General features: G+C 44.9%; 1 protein-coding gene and 1 long non-coding RNA gene across 2 annotated transcripts; one reads left to right on the forward strand and one right to left on the reverse strand.

The window, feature by feature from the left end:
- Nucleotides 1-16,178: 16,178 nt before the first annotated feature.
- LOC123094856 (phospholipid-transporting ATPase 1) lies at nucleotides 16,179-17,369 on the forward strand. Its single transcript, XM_044516735.1, has 3 exons — nucleotides 16,179-16,264; nucleotides 16,342-16,800; nucleotides 16,893-17,369. Exons 1-3 carry the CDS (start codon nucleotides 16,203-16,205, stop codon nucleotides 17,101-17,103), a joined length of 732 nt encoding a protein of 243 aa, XP_044372670.1. The 5' UTR covers nucleotides 16,179-16,202; the 3' UTR covers nucleotides 17,104-17,369.
- Nucleotides 17,370-24,203: 6,834 nt separating this feature from the next.
- On the reverse strand, nucleotides 24,204-24,839 carry LOC123094857 (uncharacterized). Its single transcript, XR_006446012.1, has 2 exons — nucleotides 24,635-24,839; nucleotides 24,204-24,555 (listed from the first exon to the last, which is right to left on the reverse strand). It is a non-coding gene; the product is annotated as an uncharacterized lncRNA (long non-coding RNA).
- Nucleotides 24,840-25,002: the final 163 nt, after the last annotated feature.

Genomic DNA, 25,002 nt, shown 5'->3' on the forward strand with positions numbered 1-25,002 from the left:
GCTCAACAGATCAGTTCCACTCAGGATGGATTTGAACCACCATGTCTAAAATGCATTGAGCGTGATAACACTACCTCTGTTGCTGAATGTTCCACTGCTGCTACTGTTGCTTTGTCTTCAACTACTGATGTGGAAACTTACCCCTCTAAGGAGGATACCACTACTATTGCTGATGAAAATGCTAGGTTGAAGACATTGCTTGAAACAGGGATGTATAAAAGTTTGAAAGGACATCAGACACTTTGCAATGTCCTCAAAAAGCAGATTCTGAACCGAAACCCTAGGAAAGAGGGTGTTGGGTTCGAGAGGAAAATGAATGCTGATGGTTCCTACTGGAAGCCTGAGCAGTATCCCAAAACCACATGGGTTGCTGCAAAGGAACCTTCAGTGGATCCATCCACCTTATCTGGCTTTACCTGTGCTAATCCTATTATCATTGATGAATCATTTGATGCAAACTATAAACTGTTCAAAAATCAGAATGGTGAAGTGTTTGCCAGGTATATTGGTACTAACTGCAGGAATGGACCACCTATGAAGAAGATCTGGGTTCCCAAAAGCTGTCTTGAGAATCTTCCAGTGAATGTCATCATGACACCACCAGGGAAGAAGACAAACCCCAGACCTAAGGCTTCATATGGTCCAATGGCTTCGTACAGGACTCACCTGAGTCACCCTAACGCCAATGTTTTGCAGGGAAATCATACTCAGACTTATGAATATGCGTGTGTGTCCTCAAACCGCTATGTTCATAGAACTAAGAATTTTTCTGCTTATTCATATGAGTATCATTCATCTCCTGCAAGGCTATTTGCTAGGGCTTCAAAGCCAAAGTTCTCAGATGCTGCACTTAGACTCATTGCTTCTAAGGCACCCCTGAAGATGTGGGTGGTGAAGAAGAATTAACTCTCTTTTGCAGAATAAGGTCTCCAGCCTGCTATCAAAGGCGTCCGATACTATTGCTGGGGACCTAAAACACATTAAAAACGCATGATAAAATGGTCTTACTATGTATTTCATATGAGAATCGCTTACCAGTCATACTATGAGTTCTAACCTTGATCTAAGCTGTGATAATCCTTGTGTGCGTCAAATGCTTATGCTTCACAACATACTTTGTGAAGCCTATCCTCCTAACTGCACTGTAGGGTATGACACCTCATGCTTCAGAATGGATTATGGACAGCGGATGCACTAATCATATGACTGGTGATCGAAGTCTTCTCATGGACTCAACCTTACGTCCATCAGACAAGAGTCACATCACATTTGCTGACACTGGTAAAAGCAAGGTATTGGGTCTAGGTAGAGTTGCAATCTCAAAGGATCAACACATGGATAAAGTGATGCTTGTTGAATCCCTTGGGTTCAACTTAATGTCTGTCTCAATGCTTTGTGACTTGAACATGATTGTGCTATTTGGAAAATATGTTGCCTTGTACTAATGGAATCTGACAAGTCTCTAGTCTTTGAAGGGTATCGGAAAGATGATCTATACATGGTAGATTTCTTAGCAGGTCCACAGCTTGCCGTATGTCTTCTTGCAAAAGCTTCAGAATGCTGGCTCTGGCATCGGAGGCTGGGGCATGCTGGCATGAGGAACTTACACACACTCGTCAAGAAGATCCAGTCCAGCACTCGAAGACAAAGCACAGTGAAATTCGTCATCACTTTCTCAGAGATCATGTCATGAAGAAAGATATTGACATCATTCACGTCAACACTGAAGAGCAACTGGCAGATATCTTCACAAAGCCCTTGAATGAGAAAAGGTTTTGAAAGTTACGGTGTGAGCTAAATATCTTGGAATCCTCAAATGTCCTGTAATCAGGCACACATCCTAACACTTATACATGTTGATGACTTAGATGTGCAACACACGATGTAAAGTATATCTTCAAACAATGAAGACTTACATTCTGAGTGTGAATACATTAACGTGGAATTTGACTTCAGAGTGCCATGATAATTGTGCGCCGTGTCTGGGTCTAATACTTCCTATACGGTGGGTAACGCCACCACCAAATTTCTTGGTTTGAAGTGTTTCACTCATGGCATTATTGTTGCAATGTCTTCGCATTTGGTTTGTCTTCATATTTCAACTTATCTTCATGATTTGATTGCTTTCTGATATACATACTAGTATTCTGTCCTCTACATCATTCACTTATAGCTATGTCTTCCTTGTTGAATCTTTTGAACTAAGTGAATGTGATTGGACCCTAATCTCTCCATGCTTTCTATCTCAAACTCTATCTGTCCAAATCATATGCATTCTATTGAAACTATCGAATGTCTTCTCTGCATCCTTGTCAGCAGAAGGCACAGAGACAAACATTAAGTCTGTTTTAAATGATTCATCCTTATTGTTTGAAATCCGGAGAAGCCGGAACAACCATCCGACAAACCTGGCGGGCGTGGGAACGTGGGACAACTCTGAGTATGTTGCATGCTTGCCACGTGCCCCTCAGATGTGAACAGCCAGGGGTACCTGCGTAATTGCGCTATGTCACACACTTCCTTATAAATACATGTCCCCTGCGGTCAAGAAAACCTTCTTCCACCTCGTCAAAACCCTAGCGCCACCGCTAGCTCGCGACGACGCCGGCGACGAAGCGCTTAGCTGCCGTGACTTCTCCGATGCTGTCCTCACGCCGGCCGCGGACATCGTCCTCTCCGCCGCCGTCGTAGGTGTCCTCCGTCGCCAAGTTAGGGAACGGTGGATTGAACTGCTCGGTCTCCTATTCATCCCATCTAGCAGTTCTTCGTGTGGTAAATATAACTCTATTTTTACCATCTTTTTGATCCTCAATGATTCATCCTATTTACCAAAATTGGTTTCTGCCTATACAATGTTAGATCTATTCTGTCTGCATCTCATACTGCCGAGTATATTCACTTAAGCTTCATATCTAGTTAGATTCCTCACTTGTACTTATTCACGGATTCGTACAAATCTGGAACCAACTCTCAACATAAAAGTGAATGTCTTCGCATCATGAGGTTAATGTCTTCAAACTGATTTATCTTCAAAATCTTCTGAGAATGCATATGACCTCTTCCCCTTCCCTCGCATCTCTAATGCTGTCATAGGTACATGTCCGTGGGAGAATCCCTTGGTTCTCATAGTCTGCATTCGTTTGCAGAATTCTTACAGCAACACATTAACTCTCCTGAAGCTAGTTCCTGTTTGTCCAGCAAGCGAAAGCCTTTGAACGTATTGAAGCCATTCAGTTTGAAGTTCATGGCTGCAGAGAAATCAGTAAGGAAGGGTGGCAGACAGCGTCGAGGGGGAACATCAAAAGATTTGCCTGATGACCTGCAGAAATTTACAAGACAGATCCTGAAGAGGATTATAATCAGCGCAAGACACGAATCCAATGGATTCGACGATATTGGGCTGAACAATGGTTCAAATACAAGTTCGTGACCCAGGAATACGCTGAGAAGAATGCTATCAAAAGTCCTTGGGGCGATATTCTCTACTGAGGCCTTCCACCCAAGAACAGAGCTGAAGCTATTGCACAGGATTTGTATCCTTGTATGGTCCGTGGACCTCAGCCTGAAAATGCCGACCCATCATCATTGCTCTGGTGTCGTGACGATAATCTCTTCAAGCGCAACTTCCAGCATGCAAAGGCATCAGCCAAGGAAAACAAGAAGTCATTGGGATTAGACTTCAACCCTGGTCCCTCTGCTCCCCGTGCTGACGACTCACGTGATGCAGAACCCAATGTCATCGGCCTATTTTCAAACCTTGATGGCCTCATCACTTACATCTTGGTCCAAGGTGCCAGAGTGGGTCATTCTGATAATGATGCTGACACTCATGAAGCCCCAGCTCCTCCTCCAAAGCCACAGAAGCTAAAGAAGTCTAAGGCTTCACAATCAGCTGCACCACCAAAAGCTTCACGTGCAAAGCCACTGATCACTGCACCTCCTGAAGACAGTGTGCAATCTGAAGATCTATCATGTATCTCCAAGAAGACGGAGAAGAAAAAGAAAATCGTCAAGAATACTGATCAGACATTAACTCCTGCTGCCATTCTGCATGAAGAGCACATTGATCTGTCCAGCGATGACGATCTTGCAGATGATGCTCTTGAGCAACTGATCAAGAGCAAGGAAGAAGCAGAGATCTTCAATAATTTGCCTCTCTTTGATGTGGCAATCATCCATAACTTCATTGATGAGTGGTTTGACACCCCAAATCTCAGCTTTGATGATCTGCAACTTCCAATTGGCCTCAGCGTCTCCTTCAATGGCGCCACTGCTTCTGAGCTAGCTCTTGCTCAGCGTATCGTTGAACTGAATCACAAGATCGACTATGAGAAAGCTCAGTTCAAGAAGCATGTGGCCAAGCTCAGCGTGCAAGATGTCAAAAACTTCAAGATCATGCTGCACGAGCTCAAAGAAGCTTTTCACAAGAAGCGCGAAGAAGCTCGAGGCTCTCGTGAGTGCATGAAGAATCTGGCTGACAAGTGTGTGCTAGCCTACAATGAGGCTGAGAAGCGCAAGGCTCTTGGTCGTCCTGGCATTGACCCCAGAGTGGCTGCAAAGAAGAAGAAGCTATCAACTGTCCAACCTGCACCCTCAAGGCAGGATGCACCTCGCATAGTCTTCCCAAGCAGCATGACTGGCTCGAAGCCAAAGGTCATGTCAACCGCTTCAGAACTGAAGAAGACGAGGGCTGCTGAGGCTGAAGCCAGAAAAAGGAAAAACATAGAAGCCTCTGATGCTGCTCCCTCCAAGAAGAAGCGCAAAATCAAGAAGAGTTGGGCTGCTCCCACAGAGCCCTTAGTTTTTGAACCTATCTCAGTGGTTCGTCCTGCATCTGCACACCAAGAACTATGAATGATTGTTCATGAGCCTGCTTCCATAGAGGCTCCTGAAGCTGAAGACATTCCAGCAGTTGATCCCATTGCTGCTGAAGACATTGGTCACCATGACAATGTTAAATATGATGAAGTTCTTCCTCAGATCGAACACAACTTGGTATCATCGCCTGTTCTCACGAACAGCGAAATCATCAGCATTGGTCATCCTCTGACGCCAATTGCTCAGGATGCATCATGGGCTGATCACCCACAACAACAAGACTCCCCGAGTACTCCCCAACAACAACAAGTCACACCACCTGTGCATGAAGAAGAGGATGAGGCCCAGCCAACTCCATCTCCAAAGGCGTCGCCTGTATTACAAAGGCTTCGCAAAAGACCAAGGCCTCAAGTCCCTCTTCCGAGCGTTCCAGAAGGAGAAGTGCACCACCAATCTGTTGCACGTCAAGTGTTTCCAGAAGCCACTCCAACTGTGAATGTCTCCGTGTCTGAGCCAAAGCTGCTGAAGACAATCTGGCTGCATCAGCCGATGACGAACATGAAGAAGAACGTGTCCCTACTCCCCCCATTACTGAAGAAGTTGTTCCTGAAGTGAACGTGCCAGTGCCAGACCCTCCAGCTCATCAAGTGGAGGTTGAAAATCTTGAGGCTGCCACCACCAACACAAAGGAAGCCCATGACATAGTCATGGCTGAAGCAAGTATGGAGCCTACACCAACCAATATACCAGAAGCCAATGCTGCAAACTGCTCCTGAAGCTTCTGTTGTGCAGCCTGAAACCACTGTTGTTGCCGCTGCTCCTGTTCCGCCACCAAGGCCCCATACAATTGAGCAAGCATACAACCATGGCCAGCTAATCACTGTCAGATGGCCCATTCTGGTCCCTCCGCCTAATGTCTCAAGTCCTCAGTTTGATTATCATATTGAGCATAGGCCTCAGGTCCAGAAACCAAAGCCAAGACTGCCAAGGTTCCCAGGTACTGCCACCTCTATAGGGTCCTTCAATGCAAATGGCTTCAAAAGCCACAACACCTTCTTTGACAGCGCAAAGAACCCCTACTCAAGGCCAAGAATATCATCTGATCGTTTCTGGAGCCATCAGCAGTGAAGCTATTACTCCCGCGTTCTGTATGATCAAGGGCGCATTTTCCCTCATATGCGCCTTGACATTGAAGCCATTGCTGGACTGCCATGCTTAGAAGAAGCACTTGACTGCTTTCGTGATGCAGGTCTGCTCAGCTTTGTGACAGACAAAGAACATTGGAATGAGGAACTTTTGCTTCAATTCTATGCTACCCTCCACATTCGCGGCTACAACAGGGATACAAAGACATGGGTTCTCGAGTGGATGATAGGAAATGTTCATCATGAAGCCAAAGCTCTTGACATCATTGAGCTTACAGGGTTATCCACTCCCGGAGAGATGTACGAACCTGATTGTTAACTCCACCGCAATGCACTGGAGAGCATCTTCCATAAGCTAGAACCCAACATGAGCCAGATGTTGAACATGATGAAGCCTTTGCCACATGACGCTGAATACCCAAAGGAGTTCTTTGTTGATGACCTTGAGTATCTGCCGCGCACAATATATCACATCATCAGGCGGACTCTATGGCCTATCAAAGGACATTCATCAGCTGCAAAACTTGAAGGAGCCATGAAGACATTGGTGTTTTACATCCTCAATGGCATCAACTTCAATGCACAAGAATTCTTCCTCCGACAACTGGCTGCGTCTGGATCTGACCTTTTTGGCCTGAAATTCTATGCTCCATGGGTCATGCGCCTCATCAAGCTACACTCTGCTATCAACTATCAACCCTCTACTCGCAATAATCTGATCTTTCTACCAGAGGTTGACATGTCAGTTGAAGCCATATACCCTAAGCCTGCTAAGAAGCCTCTTTGTCTTCAAAATGCTGAACACCAAAGCTTCACTCAGCCCATGGAAGGAGTCCAAGCAGTAACTCATGTCTATCCAATGGCTGGGAACACTCGTCTGCCTCATCGTGCACCAACTGAAGCTACTGAGAGCACAATTTCCCAAAGGCCTAAGAAGCGCTCTCGCGTCCTAAATGACCGAGAACTTCTTGTGGCACTGCATCAGAAACAAGACAAGCATCACTTTTGGCTCAAGCGATAGATGCAAAGCCTCTTGGTGGACGTCAATCGCATTCGAAATCTTGCCACCAAGAATGCCTTTGTCACTCACGAGACCTGTCGGCGATCATGGAAGAGTTTGACATTGCTCAGTGCTGAAGCAGATCTTCAAGACGATGGCTTCACTGAAAGATTCAAGTTTGACTCCACTCCTCCATGGAATGCTGTCCTACGTCGAACTCCATCTCTTAAAGACTCTGACTATTCTTCCTCCGCGGCAACTGTGAATGCCAAAGTGATTGATGATGAAGATGATGCTACTTCACCGCCCCCTACTTCTACACGCATCGACACTGCACCAAGTTCGTCTGCGCCGCCAACCAACAACGACAACCATGTGCTTCATCTATTCCTCATGAGGACGAGTAAATGCTCTATGTCTTCAAACCTTTTTGGTCATTACTGACAAAATGGGGAGAAGCATATGAGTTTGATAGTCTTCAAGCGGGTTCATATGGGCGGTTGCTTTATATTTTGCCTAGTGATTACAACTCTTGCTTTTGATACATTTCGTTCGTTGAGTTGTAACACTTAAACTCGATGGTCGTCTGCTACTTATTTGCTTTTCCATGTGCGATGATAACTTCCGCACTCAGATCATTCTGCAGACGTCCATTTTTCATTATGCATGTCACTCTCTTAGTTATATCATTTCATGCATGATGAATTATCTTCATAAGTTGAAGAGGATCTCCACAAGTACAACCTGCCATGTGCATTTGCATTCCAAAAGCAAATTACTTATATGCACATCTTCAGGGGGAGCCCTTGCCACTTATGAAGACAATATCCTATCCTTTACAATTTCACATACTTTATCCCCGTTGAAAACTTCAACCAGTTTGTCATCAATCACCAAAAAGGGGGAGACTGTAAGTGCATCTAGTGCTACCCCTAGTTGGTTTTGGAGTATTGATGACAAAGTTGGTTGAGGGACTAATGCGTTTGTAAGAATTGCAGGATAACGCAGGTAGTGTCCCTCATTGATTCGGTTTACCTACCGGAGATGACCCCTAAAAATGTATGAAGACATTAAGGACAATGGTGGTATGTGAAGATATTCATATTGAAGACTATGCCATGAGAAGACAATGAGTGAAGACTATGGAGCGCGAAGACTGTGTTGTTTCGTTGTTTCCTTTTCTTCTTTGTTGAGTCATAGGAACCACCGTACTGTTAAGTGGGGTCCAAGTAAATAAAGTCAGAATGACTGAAGTGATGCTCAACCCAAATCCTATGTCTTCGAGTGAAGACAATGAGAGCAAATCTTATCCAGAGCTGGATGAGTCAGCTTTGCTTGTAGCCCAAGTAAAGTTGCCGTGTGTGTTTGAAATCTGACCGTTGGAACACGTGTCAGTTCCTTAGTGACCCAGGGTCATTTCGGACATATCAGGTTAGGTTGCCTTGTGGCTGTAAATAGCCCACCCCCTACACCATAAATTGGTGGCTGCTCAGAGTTAGTTTACGGCTTTTGTCGTTTTGAGAGCAACCCACCTCGAAGCCTTTGAGAGAGAGAAATCCTTGCGAGGACAAAGCCCAAACACCCAGAGCCAAAGAGTGTTAGGCATCACTGAAGTCTTTCTGTCTGAGTGACCTGAAGACTTATTACACTTGAGGACTGTGTATCCTCCAGCCGATTAGGCGTCACATTCTGAGCATCCAAGAGTCATTGTGGATCGCTGGTGAACGAAGTCTGTGAAGGTTCGAAAGTCTACCTGGAAGACTTACCAGAGTGATTGGGCAAGGACTGTGCGTCCTTAGCTCAAGGGGAATAAGGTGAAGACGCGGTCTTCTGAGTTGAATCTCAGCCTCCCTAACCAGACGTACAGTTGTCACAGCAACTGGAACTGGTCCAACAAATCCTGTGTCCTCAACAAGTGACCGGTTCTATCCTCTAACTCCCTTTACCTTAAGTTTGTCTTCGTGAAGTCATTGCCTATTTGTCATACCTGTTTGACTTCATTGCTTGACTACTATCGTTGATTGGCTTCATACTATCTTCCATCCTGATCCTTACTACCAAGCTGCTATTAGTCTTTGTACTTTCACATTATTGCATACTTGACTATGGTTTGCTTGTTGTAGTTTATCTTCTGCTGCATATCAATTAGGTCATTTCTTTTGTTTGTCTTCGAAACTTCCACGTTTTGAAGACTTTGATAAAAATTGCCTATTCACCCCCCTCTAGTCGATAACTAGCACTTTCAGCCGTCCTCGAGCTCTTCTTCTGACGGCGAAGAAGTCACTAGCCAGGTATGCGTGTTCGCCTCTCGCCTCCCCCACAGATTAGGGTTCATCCCGCTAGGGTTAGGGTTCATCATTTGGGGATTTTTTTACCAGGTCGCTGATTTGTGCAATTTGTGTGCTGGTTAGCTTCCTAGGACAATCTCTTGCTATGAATGGAGTGGCATTGCTCACGATCTGTCGTCTCGTTGTCTGCATCAACAACCTTGCATCAGGCTTGTTGCATTTGAATCTGTGGACACAGGCAGACGTTTTCTTGCGTGTGCTGAGGAGAAGGTATGTTGGTTAGTAGAGTACTCTTGGTTAGTACTGTAAGTAGATTATCTTAGTTAGTTTTTGGTCCATTCACTTGTCAGTAATCCAATTTTGTGTATCAAAGATTTGTTCCTAGATAGTTGTTGCTTCTGTACTCCATTCTTGTGTTGCTTCAGTTGATGTAATAGTTGTTGCCCATAATCTATGCATATAATATATGCATATACAATCTTATAGATGAAAAAAAGTTATATATGCTGTTATAATTGTTTCTGCCCAGAATTTGTGCATACAATTTTCACTTGTCAGTAATTCAATTTTGTGTATCAAATTTTTGGTCACTATAATTTCATACAATATTATATAATTTGTGCACATTTCTTACAATTTCTTATTGATAATATATTTATTTAATTGTAGGCAGAACTAAAGTGCAACTATCTGGAGTGGATAGACCAAGAGTGGTCAGTGGCTATGCAGTTCTCCCTCACTGAATTGTGGAGCATGTATGACAAAGATATGAAGGACATGCACACAGAAAATTTTGAGCTTGCTGAAAGAAATTTCAAACTAGTTGGAGAAAAGAGGAAGATGGAGGAAGATCTTAGGTTTTTCAAACTGGACTTTGCTAAAATGGTTGCTGACAAGGAGGATGCTATCACAGAGTTGGGCAATGTTAGGTTGGCTCTAAGTGATCTCAAAGAGGAGATGGAGAAGAAGAAGCTGGCAGACCATGGTTGTACCAATCTTCATCAGGTACTTAGGGCAAAGGCAGAGAAAGAGATGGACCAGCTAGTTGTAGAGAGAGACCAAGTTGTGACAGAGAGGGACCAACTGAAACAAGAGTAGAAAAAACTGGAGTACATCATTGCAGATTTGCTCAAACAGAAACATGGGTACAAGGACAAGATCAAGAAGTTGAAGGAGATATGTGATGATTTTTAACTATGTCTTGTGGTGTGGTTTAGGTAGCACTGCAGTTGATATGAATGTGCTCTTATGCACTTAATAAGCTGTAATGCTTTATGTATCTTTATGTCCAAGACTTGTGTTGTGTACTCTGAAGACTTGTGTTGTTTACTCCCAAGAACTAATGTCCAACTTATTATCATTGCATCTTTGGATCAATGCCCTACTTATTAATGTATTTTGTTTGTATCAACTGAAATGTTTGTGGTTGTTTTGCCATAATATTTGCAGAGAACATATATTCGAAAGTGATATCTTACCATTTACTTTGCACAGAAAATATATTCTAAAGTGATCTGTTACCATTTACTTTGCGCAGAAAATATATTCTAAAGAGAACCATAATGTTTGTGGTTCTTTTGGCATGATCTGTTTTGCACAGAAAATATTTTGCACACATCATATATAGAACACATCACAGAAAATATTTTGCACACAGAGAGAATATTTTGCACAGATCACAGAAAATATTTTGCACACAGAGAAAATATATTCTAAAGAGAACATTTCTTTGCACAGAACAACTCCAAATAACATATATTTGCAGATAATTTTAATAGCAGGAGATAAACAAGGATAACTTCACAGTGCCATACATAGGTTCATAATGCCATACATAGGTTTAACAAACATAGGTTCTGAGTGCCATAGTGTCATAGTGCCATAATGCCATACATAGGTTCATAATGTCATAATTAAAGTGATGTAATGCCTGATTTAGCACACATGCACTTGCATACAGACTTCAAATTTGAGCATTTAGTAGTTCCCACTGGCATAGAAGTACCCCTCCATCCTCTTGCTCATGTACTTTGTCCTCTTTGGCCTACTGCATGCAGGCTGGCTAGTAGAAGCTTCTGCAGAACTTCTTGGAGGCTTGAACCTTTTTGCCCCCCCACCACCATCAGTGGAAGATCTTGCACCTCTCCCAGCAGTAGGTTAAGAAGTAGCACCCCTTCTAGGAGTAGAAGCAGACCTTGCTCCTCTTCCAGCAGCAGCAGATGAAGTAGCACCCCTTCTAGCAGCAGTAGATGAGGCTGCTCCCCTTCCAGCAGCACCCCTTCCAGCAGTAGTCTTTGCACCTCTTGCCGCACGAGGAGAGGAGTTTGTAGTAGATGATGATGGTGCACCCCTAGCACTTCCAGCAGCTGATGAAGTTGCACCATGGTGCCATTCAGGTACAGTCCTGTTTTCCTGTAATTAAAACATTAAACAACTTTATAATAATCAGTCAATACAAATGAACACTCAAGTAATTTCAAAATGAAAATACCATGTGCTTGTTCCTCCTGATTTGCAAATCAGGCCTTAATGACTTAGAACAACTTGTGTACTTGTGTCCTTGCAGCTTGCAGTTCCCACATGTTATAGTAGCCATCCTAGAAGTCTGTTTTGCTTGAGGTGGCTCAAACTTCCCTTTTTTCCTTTTCTCTTTTGCTGGCCCCTTCTTGTCATCTTTGAACTGTGGTGGCTCAATGTCAGGTGTTGGAGTTTTCACCCAGCTATCTGGACCAGGAACAAGGTAAATTACTGGCTTATATGCCTCCAACTAAGTACATAGATTTCTTGAAGAACACATTGATATGATCCTATGGCAGCTGTTTAGACCTATAGATGGCAGAACAAGCATGGTTGCAAGGAACTCCACTGATGTCCCATTTCTTGCACCCACATATCTGTAGGTTTGTGTCAACACCATAGGTCTTGTCTCCACTAGTGACTTGGAAAAGTCCTTGGCCAGCTATCAGTGCTTTGCAATCCCTTGCATACTTCTTCTTCATCTCCAACTTCTCTGCATAGGTTGGTGCAATCTCCCATCTAGCACATTTCCACCCTCTCTCTTCTGGTGGAACCTCACTAGGAACTTGTCCTTGATCCCATTGATCATTGTGACAATTGGCTTGTTCCTTACATCTAGAGTGTACTTATTAAAAACTTCACGTAAGTTATTCACCACCAAATCAGTTTTGCAATTAGTGTCCATTGCATGCCTAGACCAAGCTTTAGCAGGAATTCTTGACATCCACTCCCAAGCAGCAGTGCACTCAGCCCTCATGCTTTCCATGGCCAAATTAAAGTCATGTTCAGTGTAAGCATAGGCAGCTGCATCCATGCATCTCTTCAAATCCTCTCCTCCAAATCCTGCTCTCTGGAAGTTTGAATAGATGTGCCTCAAACAGTACCTATGATGGCAGTTTGGGAATACTGCTGTCACTGCATTGAGTAGACCCTGCATGAAAGTGAATTGAAATAATTTTAAATGATTTGAAATGATTTTATATGAGTTTATATGAGTTTATATGAGTTTATATGATTTTAAATGATTTGAAATGATTTGAAATGATTTTATATGATTTTATATGATTCTAAATGATTTTATATGATTTTATATGATTTTATATGATTCTAAATGATTTTATATGATTTTATATGATTTTATATGATACTTTGATACCACATGGGTATGTTCTTTGATAATTTGATGATGGATATGTTCTTTGATACCACATGGGTCACCCTAGGCTATGTATACCTAAGTGTCGACAAGAAGCGTTACGACTCGACACCTACCAACTAAATAACTAAATGAACAACTAAATGATACCACATGATGGCATAACTAAATGAACAACTAAATGAACATGTAAATGAACAAGTAAGTGAACAAGTAAATAAACAAGTAAATTAACTAAATGAACTAACCTTCTGTCTATCAGACATGAATGTCTACTTTCCAAACTTGCCCTCCTCACTTCCTCCTAGAGCATACTTGAGTTGTGTTAAGAACCAGGACCAGTTAACTGTATCTTCAACTCAAACCACTCCAAAGGTAATGGGGTACATATTGTCGTTTGCATCCCTTCCAGTAGCTGCTAGTATCTATGCACCACTTGTCAATTTGATGAAGCAGCCATCTAGACCTATGAATGGCCTACATCCATTCAAGAAGCCCTCACAACATGCATTCAAACTGAAAAATAGTCCATGGAACCTTGGTCCAGCAGTAGGATTTTCTCTGGTTTTGCCACTAACAGTAGTGACAATGCACCTAGATCCAGGATTTGTAAGCTTCACAGTCTCCAAATAGTCTCTCACCCTCTTATATTGCTTCTTGTGATCACCAAGCACAATCTCTTTTGCTTTCTTCTTAGCCCTCCATGCCATCATCCTAGGAATCTCAAGCCCAAATTGCCTCTTTGCCTTGTCAACAATAGCAGGTACAGTAGTGTTGGGATCTGATCTGATAGTTTCAAGCATTTTGTTGCCAAGCCACCTTGAACTAATCCTAGTTTTCTCAGACTGGGTGGGACATGTGTGCTCCAACCTCATCTTCTTAATGCAGAAAGTGGGCTCATTTCTTATCTGTGCTGCTACCATGTAGAACTGACAACCATCTCCCTCACAACAAACTATTATCCTATCATTGCAGTTTCTGTGATATTTATATCTTCTAAGTTGTTTCACATGCAAATTGACAAGGGCCTCTCTGAATTGGTAAACATCTTTGAAACAGAGCTTTAGCTGGAATTGCTGTTCTGGATGCATCCTGTCCTCATCATACCAGACCCTAGGTGGTCTTTTCTTAGCCCTACTCCTTCTGCCAGAGCTGATAACAAAGGACATCGGTTCATTGCCATCATCATCTGCTTCAAAGCCTGTATCTTCCTCTTCTGAAGATGGAAACCAATCAGGATTAATGGTTGGACCAGCACTAGAGTGGGACCTACTTGTAGGACCTGGCCTCTTTGCCTTCTTCTTAACAGGCTCAGGAACTGGGATCTCTTGGGCCTCCTCATCATCTTCTTCCTGGTCCATGTCATATATATCTTCAGGATCTGTGCCCCCCTCACAGTATGTACTTGAGATGTATTCAGCTCTCTTCCTCTTTATTTCAGAAATAGTTTCATCTAGCTCAGGTTCCTCTTTCCTCCTATTTGCATTTTGTTCTTCTACATACTGCACTGAATCTGAGTCATCTTCTTCTTCTCCTGCATCTAAGTGGTCAACATCAACTACAAAATCTTCATCACTTCTTGAACCTTCCTCACTAACTGCATTGTCCTCCTCATCTGTGTCCATGCCTACAGGAATTTCTTCCTCACTAACTGCATTGTCCTCCTCTAAATCAAACTGAAAATCAGCATAATTGACACTTACTTCAGTGTTAAGCTGTGTCCCAAGAGGTAACTGACAGTTAGGAGGAACTGATTTGAGTGGCAAAAAATTTACATTTTCCTGTGTCCCAAGATGTAACTCAAAGTTAGGAGGACCTGATTTGTGCACAACACCTGATTCAGCAACAGCAAAAACAACAGGTGGCTCTGCATCTACTTGCTGTGCATCTTGATCTTCTCCAATTGGTGGTTCAATAACTACTTTCCCTTCTTAACTGTCAGTGCCAATGTCTGTGTGCTCTCAAATTGTCTCACCATGTGAACTACTTCAATGTTGCCTTTAATGACACAAACACCTTGCAGCCCTATATCTTCCTCTTTTAAGTAGCAAAGACTGTCATCCTTACAGTATCCATTGTTGACCATTACATTGACCAAACTACCATAAGTGATTTCTCTTTCAGACATCTCAACAACAACATACTTCTTCCCAGGAAACTGGAAATAGATTGACCATAAATCTTCAGGCCTAAAATAGATATACAAATGAATATTAACAAGTCAATTGTATTAACATAACTGACCATTATAGCTGACCATTATAATGCACTATTTTAAATTATAGTAACATGACAATGCAGTGTAAGCAATTCAGGCCTAAAATAGACATACAGTGAATATTAACAAGACAATATCTTCAGGCCTAATATAGCTCAGACTGGTTACAATGCATTGTAAAGCAAAATTACAAAATTACAATGCAGTGTAACAATAACATAAATGAACAATACAGTGTGATTTTCTCCAAAAATTCAGAACCATACAGTAACTAACATAACTGAACCCTAACTAAAGATGTGATATTCGACAAATATTCACGACTACAATCACTTCTAAATGACTAATCCGCGGGACCAATCACTACAATCACTTCTAAATGACTAATCACTTATAGATCCTGCAGTAAGGAGGAAAGATTGAAAGAATAGATCCTTCACATTACCTAGCTGAAGATGGAGCGAACGGGACCACATCCTCGGGACCAGTCTGCGAAGCTGCTTCCTCGGTAGCAGGCTCCGGCGACAGGCCCGCCGCCGCGGCCGACTCTGGATCTAGGTCGCCGTCGCAGCCGCCATCGGTGTGGGGGGCGATGACTACGCAATGCGAGCGCAGCAGCTTCTGCCCTGACGTAGTACCACCGCCCTCGCCGCTGAGTGCGCCGTCGCCGCTTCCGTCGACTCCGTGTGCGCCGTCGCCGCCGGAGCTGGTCGCCATTGGAGCGGAGCGAGGAAGGACTGAATCGAGGGAGTGGACTGAATCGAGCGGGGGAAGGGAACGGCTTGACCTAGTAGACGGGCACGCCGAAACGGCCGTCTCTCGCCGTCTAACGGCGTCCGTCAGCACGCGCCACGTCAGCCCGACAGGCGGGACCCACCTGTCGGATTCGCTGTTTTCTGGGCTAAAACGAAGAATCAGTGCTCCGCGTTACAGATTAGCCTCATTGTTGGTGGTTTTTTGTGAACTGCCTCAAATGTGGTACCGATCTGTTACCCTAGCCCATAATGTGGTGGTTTTGGGTAAATATCTCTTAGTTCATGGCCACTGGAACTACCAGAGGATGAGCTACATGATCCTATACAACTTTTACAGAAATGCTACTTTTGTCTTTGTGCTTTTCTGGTAAGTGCATTTCCTTTATTACCAGGTTTGTTCATTCTGCATCTAGAAATATACCTAAACCACGATAACCATTGCAGGTATGTACTTTACACTGGTTATACCCTGTCAACAGCAATAAATGAGTGGAGCAGTGTGTTATACTCTGTGGTCGTTACCTCTGCGCCGACTGTCATTGTCGCCATTCTCGACAAGGATCTGAGCCGAAGGACATTGCTGAAATACCCCCAACTCTACGGTGCGGGGCAGCGCGAGGAGAGTTACAACCTAAGACTATTCATTTTCATCATGGTGGACTCTGTTTGGCAGAGCGTCGCAGTTTTCTTCATCCCTTACCTCGCATACAAAAACAGCGCAATCGACAGCGCCAGCCTCGGAGACCTGTGGACACTGTGTGTTGTCATTCTTGTCAACATTCACCTTGCCATGGATGTCATCAGATGGACTTGGATCACTCATGCAGCAATATGGGGCAGTATTGTGGCGACATGGATTTGCGTCATCATCATAGACTCCATACCCACCTTGCCCGGTTTCTGGTACATACTCATCCTTATTGATCCTTATTATTTGCTCGCCTATTGGAAAAAAGGAAACCTACATGATTTCTGATTCTCTAACTGAACCACAGGGCAATCTATGAGGTGATGGGAACTGCATTGTTCTGGGCATTGCTTCTTGCGGTGATTGTGGTTGGAATGATCCCTCATTTTGCTGCAAAGGCCATCAGGGAACATTTCATGCCCAATGACATCCAGATTGCGAGAGAGATGGAGAAGTCGCGAGATTCTCGTGATGCTAATCATCCAGAAGTCCAGATGAGTACATCCACTCGAGCTTAGGAGTAGGGGATCTTTGTTCATTCGCGTAGGCTAGAGTTACACCTTTCTCTTTCTGAAGAAATTACACCTTTTCCTTCTTTTTGTTGTGTGTATATAAAGCAATTCTTTCGGCAGTGAGCATGCTTCTTGTTGCTTGCTACCCTGTCAACTATCCAAAGGATAGATTTCTTGTAGCCATGCTGTGCATCCGCCTGCATTTTTTTTTTGTTAATTTATATGAAAAGAATCGTACAGGAGTTAACTGTACATATTCAGGGACTGATTTATTTTATGAAGATTCTGAAACTGATGATACTGATTTCCAAGAGCTAACGTAGAAGCATTGCGTTTGTTGGGTGCACAAATAGACATGGGGAACAGCAATATGTTTTTACCTGTCTAGCAGATCCCTTATATCTCGATACTATAAAATCAATTTATGATTCCTTGTAAACTGTTTTTGCAGTATGAAACTGACTCAGTAGAAGTCCCCCGAAAACGGGGGCATGCACTTCCTACGAACTTACCTCTCTTCCCGCGCCCCGCTCCCTCCCGCTAGGGTTCCGCCGCCGCTGCCGGCGGCGCCCTAGCCCCCTCCCGCCGCCGCCAGGCTGCCGACTCGTGTGCCCCGGCCCTCCCCGCCCCCTCTTCCCCCTCCCGTTCCCGCCCCTGCGCTGCCTCCCCGGGAGGTGGCCGGGGCGGCGCACCCCTCCCCTTCCCCTCTGCCCCACCCCCGTGAGATCTCCCCCGCCGCCGGCGGCGAGTGCCCCGGCGCTGGCCTGGGTGCTGCCTGCGGCGGCGAGCCCGTCTGTACCCGCGCGTTCGTCTCTTTCCCGGGGCTGGTGACGGCGGCGGTGAAGCTCGGCTGGGCGGCGACCCGGCGGCGGTTGCCGGCGATAGGCACGGTGGCGGTGCTGCCCTTGGCGGCAGGGCGGCGTGGTGGCGTGCGGTGGCCGGCGACGCGCCCTCGGCCCAGATATGGGCCCTTCCGGCCCCATCTGGGTCCTAGCGGGCCGGTCCCCGGCGTGGCTTCGTCGTCTTCTGTGTGGTGAGGAGGAGGAGCAGCTCGGACGGGAGGCGGCGATGCCGATGGCGTGCCTGCTACAGCGCGATGGCGGCAGCTTTACGGGCATGGAGTTCCCGGCCGGGCCTGTGGGCCCATGGGCCTGGTATGCTCCTGCTACTGTGTCCGGTAGGCTACCGTCGTTGACGGTGGAGGTTGTGCCCTCTCGCGTGCCGACGGTGCTGCGGCCCCTAGTCCCGGCTCCTATCCCTTGTTGTGTAGACCTCACTTCGTGGTGCCGTGGTGAGACGGCGTGGAGGCTTCTTGACCATGGTGGCGCAAGATGGTGGTCGGTTTGGTGGCAGGCTCTGGAGCATTCCAGGTGAAGGTTGGGATCGGGGGAAACCCCTGTCGGCCTGTCCGACACCGACACAGCGACGCCAGCGGGTGCCGCCGGACCTTCCTGGAGGGCGTCGGGGGCGACCCTTCCTCTCGCCTCGTTGTGTACCGAGGGAAACCCTTGGCAGCAGCGTCGTCATCGTCGCGGTCCTTCTTGGAGGTGCTGACTGGTACCAGTCTTCGGAGCCTTGGAGCTTGATTGGAGATCTTCGGTGGGCGCGGTGGTCGTGAGGCTTCTTCGTTTCCGTCAATCCGCCGTTGTCGGCATTCTTTTCTCTTGTTGTTTCTCTTTCGTTTCTTTTGGGTGTGATAGTGCTGCTTCCGCCCCAGCACCTATCCTTGGATGTATCGGTTGGTTGCTTTGGAATACAAAGCGGGGGGAAACCCTTTTTCATTAAACTGACTCAGTATGCCGGGACCTGGAAAATATTTTTTGGGATCTGTTGTTTTACCGGATCTATTCGATGCAGAGGTCGACCGGTCAATTGTGGCAAGCCGCCGGGGAATTTCTGTCGTGCCTTTGCGTCGTGGAGGCGCGCCGACATGATGTCGTACTCTGGTGTTGCCTGCACCACCTATTGGAATGAGCCTATCCAAATGCGCTTGTGGGTTTTGCGCTCGGTGATCTCCGCCACCCGCACGCCGAGGTTTCTTCTATGGCAGCGGTAGCGGCGGCGGTAGGTCGAAAAACCGGGACGTGCCGCCGCTAAGGAGGACATGCCACCACGACCACGAGCTTGGGACTGCGCTTGGCGGTGTGGATCGACGATTCTAATCTGTGGCGGCTGGATCCGACCATTTTGGACGGCGGGCCGGTGCTAGAGTGGATTTGGGAGCATGCTGGCGGGGCTTGGGCGGAGTGGAATAAATAGGGTGAAGCGGTGGGAGTTGGGAATTTATACTAAAGTGGTGCGCAACAATTATATTTAAGGGTCGGGCCGGCCGCGGATTACAAATTATCTTTCTCTAACGTTTTTAGGAGATCGGTTAGGTGCATGTTAGAGAAGAAAAAGTGAAAATTTACTCCTCTAACCGATTATAAGGGATCGCCTAGAGATGCTAACATGTTTCTGTTTCAACAGAAATATATGCTGAAGTGATCTATTTTGATCAACTCGGTACTCACAAATGTGGTTCCCTATATGTTGTAGTTTTGGCAACTACCAAAAGGGGTTCTGCAAACGGCTGAATTATTTTAGGTCTAATTTTTTTTGTCAAAGTGATATTAAAAAGAAAAATATATAGGCGGAGATCCTAACTGACAAAGTTGTCGGGCAAACTCTCTTGCGTCGTAAGTATCTGACATATGGAAATCTGGGACTCATATCTTTTGGCGCATTTGATAGATGCAAAGAAATAATTTTCAGCTTTGGATCCTTCGGGTGATGGATATCTGAGCTTTGCAACATAACTTGAGCTATTCTCCTCCATCTTTTAGCTATATAACTTGTTGGAGACTTCATATCTCTCAACTCGGATATTTGCTTGAAATATTAACTTCAACTTCTAGAACATCTCATATGGTCCATGATGTTCAAAACGTTTTTGAAGTCCTGATTCTAAGCCGTTAAGCATGATGCACTAAACTATCAAGTAGTCATCATATTGAGCTAGCCAAATGTTCATAACGTCTGCATCTGCTCTTGGAATAGGTCTGTCACCTAGCGGTGCATCAAGAACATAATTCTTCTGTACAGCAATGAGGATAAACCTTAGATCACGGACCCAGTCCGCATTATTGCTACTATCATCTTTCAACTTGGTTTTCTCTAGAAGCACATATAAAACACAGGGAAGCAACAACACGAGCTATTGATCTACAACATCATTTGCAAAATACCATCAGTACTAAGTTCATGATAAATTAAAGTTCAATTAATCATATTACTTAAGAACTCCCACTTAGATAGACATCCCTTTAATCATCTAAGTGATCACGTGATCCAAATCAACTAAACCATGTCCGATCATCACGTGAGATGTAGTAGTTTTCAATGGTGAACATCACTATGTTGATCATATCTACTATATGGTTCATGCTCGACCTTTCGGCCGCAGTGTTCCGAGGCCATATCTGCATATGCTAGGCTCGTCAAGTTTAACCTGAGTATTCTGCATGTGCAAAACTGTCTTACACCCGTTGTATTTGAACGTAGAGCTTATCACACCCGATCATCATGTGGTGTCTTGGCACGAAGAACTTTCACAACGGTGCATACTCAGGGAGAACACTTATACCTTAAAATTTAGTGAGAGATCATCTTATAATGCTACCGTCAAACTAAGCAAAATAAGATGTATAAAAGATAAACATCACATGCAATCAAAATATGTGACATGATATGGCCATCATTATCTTGTGCCTTTGATCTCCATCTCCAAAACATCGTCATGATCTCCATCGTCACCGGCATGACACCATGATCTCCATCATCTTAATCTATATCAATGTGTCATCACATGGTCGTCTTGCCAACTATTGCTCTTGCAACTATTGCTATCGCATAGTGATAAAGTAAAGCAATTATTTGGCGCTTGCATCTTATGCAATAAAGAGACAACCATAAGACTTCTGCCAGTTGCCGATAACTTCAACAAAACATGATCATCTCATACAACAACTTATATCTCATCACGTCTTGACCATATCACATCATAACATGCCCTGCAAAAACAAGTTAGACGTCCTCTACTTTGTTGTTGCAAGTTTTACGTGGATGCTACGGGCTGAGCAAGAACTGTTCTTACCTATGCATCAAAACCACAACGATATTTCTTCAAGTTAGTGCTGTTTTAACCTTCGCAAGGACCGGGCGTAGCCACACTCGATTCAACTAAAGTTGGAGAAACTGACACCCGCCAGCCACTTGTGTGCAAAGCACGTCGGTAGAACCAGTCTCGCGTAAGCGTATGCATAATGTCGGTCTAGGCCGCTTCATCCAACAATACCGCCGAACCAAAGTATGACATGCTGGTAAGCAGTATGACTTGTATCGCCCACAACTCACTTGTGTTCTACTCGTGCATATAACATCTACGCATAAACCTGGCTCGGATGCCACTGTTAGGGAACGTAGTAATTTCAAAAAAATCTTACGCACATGCAAGATCATGGTGATGCATAGCAATGAGAGGGGAGAGTGTTGTCCACGTACCCTCGTAGACCGAAAGCGGAAGCGTTAGCACAACGCAGTTGATGTAGTCGTACGTCTTCACGATCCGACCGATCAAGTACCGAACGTACGACACCTCCAAGTTTAGCACACGTTCAGCTCGATGACGTCCCACAAACTCCGATCCAGCAGAGCTTTGCGGGAGAGTTCCATCGTGATGACGGTGTTGGTGATGCTACCGACGCAGGGCTTCGCCTAAGCACCGCTCCGATATTACCGAGGTGGAATATGGTGGTGGGGGGTACCGCACACGGCTAAGAGATCAAGAGATCAATTGTTGTGTCTAGAGGAGCCCCTGCCCCCGTATATAAAGGAGGAAGGGAGAGGCCGGCGCTAGAGGAGGGCGCGCCAAGTGTGCAAGTCCTAGTAGGATTCCCCTTTCCTTTCCGGAGTAGGAGAGAAGGAAAGAGGGGGAGAGGGAGAAGGAAAAGTGGGCTGCACCCCTTGTCCAATTCGGACCGGAGGGGGGGGGGGCATGCGCCTGCTTCCTTTCGGCCTCTCTCCTCTATTCCCGTATGGTCCAATAAGGCCCATATACTCCTCGGCGAATTCCCGTAACTCTCCGATACTCCGAAAAATACCCGAATCACTCGGAATCTTTCTGAAGTCCGAATATAGTCGTCCAATATATCGATCTTTATGTCTCTACCATTTCGAGACTCCTCGTCATGTCCCCGATCTCATTCGAGACTCTGAACTACCTTCGGTACATCAAAACACATAAACTCATAATACCGATCATCACCGAACTTTAAGCGTGTGGACCCTACGGGTTCGAGAACTATGTAGACATGACTGAGACACGTCTCCAGTCAATAACCAATAGCGGAACCTGGATGCTCATATTGGCTCCTACATAGTCTACGAAGATCTTTATCAGTCAAACCGTGTAACAACATACGTTGTTCCCTTTGTCATCGGTATGTTACTTGGCCGAGATTCGATCGTCGGTATCTCAATACCTAGTTCAATCTCATTACTGGCAAGTCTCTTTACTCGTTATGTAATGCATCATCCCGCAACTAACTCATTAGCTACATTGCTTTCAAGGCTTATAGTGATGTGCATTACCGAGAGGGCCCAGAGATACCTCTCCGATAATCGGAGTGACAAATCCTAATCTCGAAATACGTCAACTCAACATGTAGCTTCGAAGACACCTGTAGAGATCCTTTATAATCATCCAGTTACGTTGTGACGTTTGGTAGCATACAAAGTGTTCCTCCGGTAAACGGGAGTTGTATAATCTCATAGTCATAGAAACATGTATAAGTCATGAAGAAAGCAATAGCAACATACTAAACGATCAAGTGCTAAGCTAATGGAATGGGTCAAGTCAATCACATCATTCTCCTAATGATGTGATCCTGTTAATCAAATGACAACTCATGTCTATGGCTAGGAAACACAACCATCTTTGATCAACGAGCTAGTCAAGTAGAGGCATACTAATGACATTATGTTTGTCTATGTATTCACACATGTATTATGTTTCCGGTTAATACAATTCTAGCATGAATAATAAGCATTTATCATGATACGAGGAAATAAATAATAACTTTATTATTGCCTCTACGGCATATTTCCTTCAAGGAGGACGACGCTATCTGGCGTCGTGGTGGCGTCGATGGCAGAGAGACATGGCACGATAGATGCAATAGTGCAGCTCTGAAGATGAATTGATGGCAGGTGGCTGCGGCGGCCTCATACCCGGCAGGTGTCCTGGTTGAGAAATGCGCCGGACTGGTAGGTGCCCATACCCGGCAGGCGTCTTGGTTGGGACCTCATGTCTTAGATGTTTAGGTTTGGCTGCGAGGTCTGTTTGGTATTAGGCCCAGACTGTCAGCATCATTTCATCAAGTGGATAGGAGTAGCGACATATGTTACTTAGATGGTGGCTTTAGTCTTACTGTTGTATGACTTTATAAGTTCTCATGTGAATAATTAATAAAGTGGCCGCATGCATCGTCCAGATGCAGAGGCCGAAGGTCCTCCTACATTTCTAAAAAAAAGGTTTAAATGCTGCAAAACATGGAACAAAGAAGGAATATGTCTTCCAAAAAACTGCAGATAACACAAGTATGCTTCTGCAGATCACATGAAGGTGTTCCGCAGTCACACAAATCTACATGTATTGATCCATGGATAATCTGGAAAACAATTCGCAACATCAGTTAGACTTGCTTGAAAAAACACGGTATAATTACACAATATGTCCAAGTCACTGGCTACGTATACGGAAAAACTACACTAGGTGCATCACACATCCGCATAGAAACTGAGTAAAAAGAGCTTCAAAATTTGTGTAGATCTTTTAGAATAACAGTTTAATTAGGCAGCTGGGGTGAGAGAAAGTGATTCTCCAATCAATTAGCCAGTGGCCACGGCAATTAAAGCATGGTGGATGTCTATACAGTGTACTCATTTAACTAGTGGTATATTGATTTAGAACTGCACTCACGGTATGATGGATTTAGTTTACTAGAACTGCACTCACGGTATGATGGATTTAGATCATCTTCGCAAAACATGAGATGATAACTTGGTATCCTAATACAATGACCACTCCATTATCAGAAGAAATAAATGCAGAAAATACTGCACACGCGCGAACATGTCGTACCAGATCTAGGGTGGTTTCTGCCATGTTTACATGAAAAACGAGTTAGACGAAGGAGTAGCCGGTAGAATCATTGCCGCTCAACAGGATTAAGTTGCTGCCATCAGGAATTTATGTATGCAAATGTGGATTTGATTGGTGCCTTGGTAGGCTTCAAAACCAGCTGCTTACGGTTGGAAGGCTCGGACAAGACTCCACCATCGATCGGGATGAACTGGGCGCCAGTATTCTTGGGCATGATGCTCATCAACTAGCGACGCGGCGGGCGTTACGGCCACCTAGAAGCCGAAAGAAGAGGATACATAAGCGAACAGCTGATTTGATTCTGAGTATGGCTGCTGCGCGACGGAAACGAACCTGGCCATTGTAGTTGTCGCTGTGGGCCCATGGCCGGCGAGAAGAAGAGCCACGGCCAATGGAAGACGCTGTCGAGCGAGCTTTTCTCTTCGCGGCCACTATCGTGGTTCAAGCTGCGAGCCGCCGCCGCCGAGACGGTAGGAGAGATCGATAGGCGCTCAAGTGGATAAGATGGTCCAGACATAAAAATAAACACCCCGGCAAAATCGGAGCAATGACCTGTTTAGTTGGTGTTTTGCACGTACTATTATTTTAAGTATAAAAAAGAAAAAGAAAAAGGCCGCGGTGGAGCCATCGCACGGGCGAACAAAACATCAAGCGACCCTGCCTAAGAGTACATACACGCAGGAGTACTAACCTATTTTCTT

This window comes from Triticum aestivum, chromosome 4B, assembly GCF_018294505.1.
Source record: "Triticum aestivum cultivar Chinese Spring chromosome 4B, IWGSC CS RefSeq v2.1, whole genome shotgun sequence".
Lineage (NCBI taxonomy): Eukaryota > Viridiplantae > Streptophyta > Magnoliopsida > Poales > Poaceae > Triticum > Triticum aestivum.